An 8,041-nucleotide genomic window follows, 5' to 3' on the forward strand; every position below is an offset into this window, starting at 1 on the left:
GAGCTGGATTCTGTCCCGGTTGCTCCTCTTCCAGTCCAGCTCTCTGCTGTGGCCCGGGAAGACAGTGGAGGATGGCTCAGGTCCTTGGGCCCTGCACCTGAATGGGAGACCAGGAGGAAGCACCTGGCTCCTGGCTTCGGATTGGTGCATCACACTGGTCGTAGCGGCTACTTAGGGCTTGAATAACGGAAAAAGGAAGACCTTTTTCTCTGTCTGTCTCTCTCTCACTGTCTAACTCTGCCTGTCCAAAAAAGAAAAAAAGAAAAGAAAAAAAAAAAAAACACTGACTAAAATCAGTTACCTACATGGTCGTAAATGACAAATAATCATACTCAGTTTTCTTTGGTATTAGGGGATATAAGTATTTTTTCAGAGTCAGAAATTCTGGATTTGAGGGTTTACTTTTTATGTCATTTTCTCTGGGATGAGGGCACATTGAGGTTAGCTATAGATGAGTGATATGAATATTCAGTTAGAATTCTTTGGAGGATACAATGAGACGATGCTGAGCACTGACAATAAATTCAGATTTTCCTAGGTGATTTGAAATAGAAATTCAGTGGTTTAGGAACTGGTATAATGTAGGAAAGTAGCTTTTTGTAATAAAGGTAACATATCTAAATACAGATATACAAATAATGGAAATATGCCAGAGTACTTAAATGTTTGCAGAAAACTGTATTTAAATTTTAAGCTAATTTTGTTGCAATAAAGTTTTGAAATCTATGCATAATTTTTATGATATATTTTCCATGACATGTATGAATGCTTTTATTTCTATATATTCACATATATTAATGTTTCCAATATAAATATCAGTAATAATAGGTAATCATAATAATTGGCAGCAATAATAATGAATTATAGAGATATATTCGTAGATACAGTTTATTTATTAATTTTAGGACCATTTTCCTTTTTAGTTTTATGTCCCATTTATTGGGATACCAGAAATGTTCAGTAGTTTTACTTAGGGTCTAGGAAAGAAAATATTGATATTGACTAAACAAAGTATCTGGGCACAGTTCTGAATAACTCCTCAACACTAAGTATTCAATTTTTAGAGGTAAACAAGTGAAGCCTGGATACAGGCAGTTGATGCACACTGCATGATTTTGTGTCCAGATAAGACTTTCTTTACTAAAATGGGCAGTTGAAAATGTACACATGAAAAAATTATCTAAGACCTATAAATTATTTTTAAAATAATATTTTCTTGTAGCTTTCAAATATTTTTAGTAGCAGAATGTTTAAAAGTAATCTTACTAACCTATCATTGCTTAAAAGAAAAAGTTCGTGGTTTCTAGCAGGAAGCATTACCTGTCAAACTGCCCAGCTGGTCCCTCCTCTCTCATTCTCTTGGCAAAATTGGAGCCATTTCTGCAAAATTCTAATTCCTCCAGTTTCTCTGAAGCACCTCACAAAAAGAAAAGTAATGTATGTTGCAAAAACTTAACGATTCTCAGTCTACTACAGGGAAGACAATTCTCCACCAGAAAAATAAGTAGCATTATTTCTGTTTCATGCTTGGGTCGATGTTATAGCTGCCGGAATCTCTGGTAATATAAATCGGTATCTTCTTAGTCTATCATAAATCATGCTAAAGATGATTTTCTAATTATTTTGAGTACTGACATAATATCGTTGTAATGAGTAACTGACATAAATTGTATATGGTGCCCTTACTATATATCTCAACATGTTTTAAGTCCTTGGTAAACACAAGATCCTCTACATATTCACTCCATCTAATCTTCATCTTCCCTTAACATTTTATGGTTGTATAAATGATAGTGTACCTGTTTGAAACTGAATGGTATTCATTTTTTGTTTAAAGATTTATTATTTATTTATTTGAAAGAGCTACAGAGAGGCAGAGAAAGAGAGAGGGGGGACTCTTTCATCTGATGGTTCACTCCCCCAGATGGCAAAAACAGCTGGAACTGTGCCAATCCAAAGCCAGGAGCCAGGAACTTCCTCCTGGTCCCCGATATCAGTGCAGGGACCCAAGGGCATGGGGCATCTTATACCATTTTCCCAGGCCACAGCAGAGAGCTGGATTGGAAGTGGATCAACCGGGATTCAAACTGGAGCCCATATGGGATGCCGGCACTGCAGGTGGTGGCTCTACCCACCATGCCACAGTCCCGCCCCCAGTATTCACTCTATATTGCACATTCTAGTCAAGTTCAGATAACTGATGTTCAAAATATATTCCAGTTTTGAAGATCAAGTTCTTTTGGAATTATACTGGCAACAACAACAAAAAAAACAGGTATATGAGAAATAAGAGGAAAAATTATTAGACAATCCTTGAATCATTGATTAGAGGATAATATGTTCTTTACATTAGAGAAAGGCTCCCAACCACTTTTCAGTTATTCTATTGCATGTTTAACATTAATTCTTATTTTGGTAGACTTTTCAAAGAGGGAATGAAGGAATCTAACCAAGTGTCTGAAAATGCTGACATTGAACAATTCCATGCTGTTTCCCAAACAGATTTACAAGCCTCACAGGATATTGGCCTCCACCTCTGTCCATGACTCTTCTGTATAGAAGTGCTCTCCATGGAATGGGTCAATGAGACTGTGGTGAGAGAGTTTGTCTTCCTGGGCTTCTCCTCTCTGGCTGGGCTGCAGCAGCTGCTCTTTCTTGTCTTCCTGGTCGTCTACCTGTTCACTCTGGGCACCAACGCCATCATCATTTCCACCATCGTGCTGGACAGAGCCCTCCACACTCCCATGTACTTCTTCCTTGCTGTCCTCTCCTGCTCTGAGACTTGCTACACCTTCGTCATTGTACCCAAGATGCTGGTAGACCTGCTGGCCCAGAAGAAGACCATCTCCTTCCTGGGCTGTGCCATCCAGATGTTTACCTTCCTCTTCCTCGGCTGCTCTCACTCCTTCCTGCTGGCGGCCATGGGTTATGATCGCTATGTGGCCATTTGCAATCCACTGCGCTACACAGTGCTCATGGGGCCTGGGGTGTGTGTGGGCCTAGTGGCTGCTGCCTGTGCCTGTGGCTTCACTGTCTCCGTGGTCACCACCTCTCTGGTGTTTCACCTGCCCTTCCACTCTTCCAATAAATTACATCACTTCTTCTGTGACATCTCCCCTGTCCTCAAGCTGGCATCTCACCATTCCCGCCTCAGCCAGTTGGTCATATTCATGCTCGGTGTGTTTGTCTTGGTTATTCCACTGTTACTAATCCTGATCTCCTACGTCCGCATCATCTCTGCGATCCTGAAGATCCCTTCCTCTGTTGGACGATACAAGGCCTTCTCCACCTGTGCCTCCCATCTCATTGTGGTAACTGTTCACTACGGTTGTGCCTCTTTTATATACTTGAGACCCAAGTCCAATTACTCTTCAAGCCAAGACACTCTAATATCTGTGTCTTACACCATTCTCACCCCACTATTCAATCCAATGATTTATACTCTGAGAAATGTAGAATTCAAAGCAGCCATTCAAAGAGCAATGAGCTGGATTTCAAATCCTTTTCATTAGAGTCAATTTTGAACTACGATGTGGCAGGCAAATTGTACAAATATGTGTTTTCATGTATTTCCTCATGTAGTTGTCCAACTGTACTGTAACATAAGAACATTTTACACACAAAGAGTAGAGGTTCAGCGGCCGGCGCTGTGGCATAGTGGGTAAAGCCACTGCCTGCAGTGCTGGTATCCCATATGGGCACCAGTTCGAGTCCCAGCTGCTCCAGTCCCAATCCAGCTCTCTGCTGTGGCCTGGGAAGGCAGTGGAAGATGGCTCAAGTGCTCAGGCCCCTGCACCTGTGTGGTAGACCCTGAAGAAGCTCCTGGCCCCTGGATTAGGATCCTCGCTGCTCCTGCTGTTGTAGTCAATTGGGGAGTGAACCAACAGATAGAAGACCTCTCTCTCTTTCTCTCTTCCCTCTCCTCTCTCTATATAACTCTTTCAAATAAAATAAATAAATCTTTTAAAAAATGTAGAGGTTCAAAGATGTAAGATATTTTTTCTGAGAGTATCTAACAAGGTTAAACAGATCTTAGAAGAAGTGACTCGGGGCTGGTACAGTGGTGTATTGGGTAAAGCTGTTGCCTGCAGTGCTGGCATCCCATATGGGCACTAGTTCAAGTCCCTGCTGATCTACTTCCTATCCAGCTCTCTGCTATGGCCTGGGAAAGCAGAATATGGCCCAAATACTTGGGCCCCTGCCACCTCGTGGGAGACCCAGAAGAAGCTCCAGGCTCCTGGCTACGGATTGGCCCAGCTCCGGTTGTTGTCTTTTAAGCATCTAACATTCCTTTATGTTGACAAATTGTTAATTACAGAGTTCAACCAATAGTACTAGAACAAAAAAAATACTAAAATGGATAAAGTATTACATTGTACATCAACAGTCAGGACAAGAGCTGATCAAGTCATTGTTTCTCATAGTGTCCATTTCACTTCAACAGGTTTCCCCTTTGGTGCTCAGTTAGTTCACAGCACCCGAAACTCTTATCTTCTTGTCTTTATTTTCTGTGCTTTGGGGAACTGATCTAGAAAATTCTTGCCCAAATGGCCTGACATATTTTGCTATGGTTTATTCTTATAGTTTCAGGTCTCACATATATGTGTTTAATACATTTTGAATGCATTTTATATGATATGATTTTATATGATAAGAGATATACATAGATTTCCCTTCATGTGTGTATAGATACGCAATTTTCACATTATCTTTTTTTAAATTTTAATTGTTTATTATTTTACAACTTTTAAAAAGATTTTTCGTCACATTCATATCAAATGTAGGGATGGGATGCATACACATGCATACTATTTAGTCTTGAAAACAGAGATATAATATCACAGAGTGAAGGATTCATGATAATGATCATAACATGGGAAAAAAAAGTATATTATCATTTATAATGTGTGATTCAGTAAATAAATGTAACTAAACACAAAAATATACACAGCCATGGAATTTTATACTCTCCCTATACATTAATTTCCACAAATAAGAGAAAATGTGATATTTGTCTTTCTGATTTGTCTTATTTTCTTAGCATAATGATGTCCACTTCCATCCATTTTGTTGCAAATGCCAGCATTTCCTTCTTTCTTGTGGGTAATAGCCCATCATGTACATATACCACATTTTTATCCAGTTATCAATTGATGAACATCTAGTTTGATTCCATATCTTTTATATTGTGAATTGAGCTGCTATAGATCTGGGAGGACAGGTATGTCTTTCATATACTGATTTCATTGCATTTAGATATGTTCCCAGGAGTGGGGTTGACGGGTCATATGGTAGACCTGCTTTTAGTTTTCTGGAGAATTCTCATTCTATTTCCATAATGTTTATACCAATTTGCATTCCCACCATTTTCCTCGACATCATCATTTAGTCAAAAGACTACACATTTTCCCATGCATATTCTTAGCATTAATGTCAAAAATCAGTTGGTTATAGTTGTGCAGGTTTACTCTGGGGTGTTCATTATTTTCCACTGATCTATGAAGCTGCTTTTATGCCAGTGCCATTTTTTTTTAATTATTATAGTTTTGTAACATATTTTAAAGTCAGGTAGAGTACTGCCTCCTGCTTTGTTTTCTTGGCTCAAGATTGCTTTGGCGATTCAAGGTCTTTTGTAGTTTCAAACAATTTTAGTACTGTTTTTTATAGTTCTGTGAAAATATTGGAATTTTTATAGGCATTGCACTAAATTTATAGATCATTTTAAGTAGTATGTACATTGTAGTTATATTATTTCTTTTAATTGATGAACACAGAATATCTTTTAATTTCTTTTTTCTCTTTAAATTTTTTCACCAATGATTTATAGTTTTCACTGTAAAGATCTTTGGTTAAATCTAATCCCAGTTATTTTACATTTTGTAGCTAATGGAAAAGAGATTGCTTCTTTTTGTCTATATATTTCTGTTAATATGTGTGTATTTTAAGGAAATATTTATTTTTATTTATTTGAAAAGCAGAGTGATAGAAAGAGGGAAGGAAATCTTCCATTCACTGGTTCACTCCCCAAATGGCCACAAATGCCAGGGATGGGACCAGGCCAAAGCCTGGAGGCTCCATCTGGCTCTCCCCGTGTGCATGGAAAGGGTCCAAGTATTTTCGCCATCTTCTGCTGCTTTCCCAGGCACATTAGCAGAGAACTGGATAGGAAATGGAAACAGAGCAGCCAATACACCAATATGGGGTGTTGGCTTCATAGACAGTGCCTTAACCTACTGTGGCATAATGCCAGCCCCTACTGTGCCTTTAGTTTTACAAAGATGCCACCTAGTGGCTTTCTGAAATCAAGCATTTCTAAGTCTTTCCCATTGTCAATCTAGGCTAAATTGTACCTTGACATAAATGCATTATAATGCATTTACAAAAAATGCATTATTAAAATAATGCATTATAAAAATTATTCAGAGAATAACTTAAAGAACTAAGAACATGAAAATATGCTAAGGAAATTATCTATATGGATTAAATTTGTATTACAATACTTTCGGAATTGTAACAGGTCAACAGTCACTATTTGAAATACTTTAGGGATAGAAGTGTTTTTTTTTTTTTCCCCAGATAAATTACTATTGGTCTATAGCATTGCTTTTGCTTTTTCTACATTGTCTTGTATCCTACAACTTTGCTGAGTTCACTTATGAGTTCTAAAAGCTTTTTCGTGTAGTCTTTGGGTTTTTTTGTTCTTGTTGTTGTTTTTAAAAAAAAAAACTTTTTTTTTATTTGTCAGGTAGAGTTCTAGACAGAGAGCGAGATAGAGAGAAAGGTCTTCCTTCCGTTGGTTCACTCCCCAAGTGGCCGCCACGGCTGGCGTCGCACTGATCCGAAGCCAGGAGCCGGGTGCTTCCTCTTGGTCTCCCACGTGGGTGTAGGGCCCAAGCACTTGGGCCATCCTCTACTGCCCTCCTGGGCCACAGCAGAGAGTTGGACTGGAAGAGGAGCAACCAGGACTAGAGCCCTTTGCCCATATGGGATGCCAGCGCCACAGGCAGAGGATTAACCAAGTGAGCCAAGGCGTTGGCCCTTGTTTTTTTTTTTTTTTTTTTTTTTTTTTTTTACTAGATAAGATTATGTGATCTGCAAGCAGTGACAATTTAACTGTCTTTTTTCAATTTGGGTACCATTCTCTTGCCTAATTTCTTTAACTAAGAATTCTAGTATTGTGTGGAATAAAAGTGAAAAAGGGCATCCTTGTGTTTTTCCAAATTTTGTCTTTGTTTTTTGAAAGCTTTATTTATTTATTTATTTATTTATTTGAAAATCAGAGTTACAGAGAGGGATAGGCAGAGAAGGAGAGAGAAAGAAAGAGAGACAGAAAGAGGTCTTCTATCCACTGATTCACTCCCTAAATGGCTGCAATGGCCAGAGTTGGTCCGATCTGAAGCCAGGAGCCTGAAGCTTCTTCCAAGTCTCCCACCAGGTGCAAGGCACAAGAACTTGGGCCATCTTCCACTGCTTCCCCCGGCCATAGCAGAGAGTTGGATCAGAAGTGGAGCAGCCGGAACTCAAACTGGCTCCATTATAGGATGCCAGCACTGCAGGCAGCGGCTTTACCAGCAATGCCAGAAGTGCCAGCCCCAGACTTTTTTCCTTAAAAGTCATTTATTTATTTGAAAGTCAGAGGAGAGAGAGAGAGAGAGAGAGAGAGAGAGAGAGAGAGAGAGGCCTTCCATCTTCCAGTTGACTCATCAGGTAGCTGCAACAACCAGGACTGAATGTTAACAACATGTATTTTCAATGATCATTTTAGGACCCATATAATGGATTTGTAATTTATTGTCCACCAAAATAAACTTATATTTAAAGAAAAAACAAAAAAGAAAAACGGTACTATAATAAACTAAGAAGATTCTACAGCACAGGAACTGATGAACAAAGTGAAGAGACAACTTATTGAGTGGGAGAAATATTTGCAAGTTGTGAATCAGATAAATAATTAATATCCAGAATATAGAAGAACTCAATAAATGTGATAAAACCTGATCAAGAACTATTAAACAATAGGAATAAACACATTTCAATAGAA

The 8,041-nt window shown here is 38.7% G+C and overlaps 1 protein-coding gene across 1 annotated transcript; it reads left to right on the top strand.

Annotated features, from left to right (window-relative positions):
* Window positions 1-2,570: 2,570 nt before the first annotated feature.
* On the top strand, window positions 2,571-3,512 carry LOC133759227 (olfactory receptor 10K1). Its single transcript, XM_062190171.1, has one exon. The coding sequence runs from the start codon at window positions 2,571-2,573 to the stop codon at window positions 3,510-3,512; it is 942 nt and encodes a 313-aa protein (XP_062046155.1).
* Window positions 3,513-8,041: the final 4,529 nt, after the last annotated feature.

The sequence above is a fragment of the Lepus europaeus genome, chromosome 5, assembly GCF_033115175.1.
Source record: "Lepus europaeus isolate LE1 chromosome 5, mLepTim1.pri, whole genome shotgun sequence".
In the NCBI taxonomy this organism is placed as follows: Eukaryota; Metazoa; Chordata; class Mammalia; order Lagomorpha; family Leporidae; genus Lepus; species Lepus europaeus.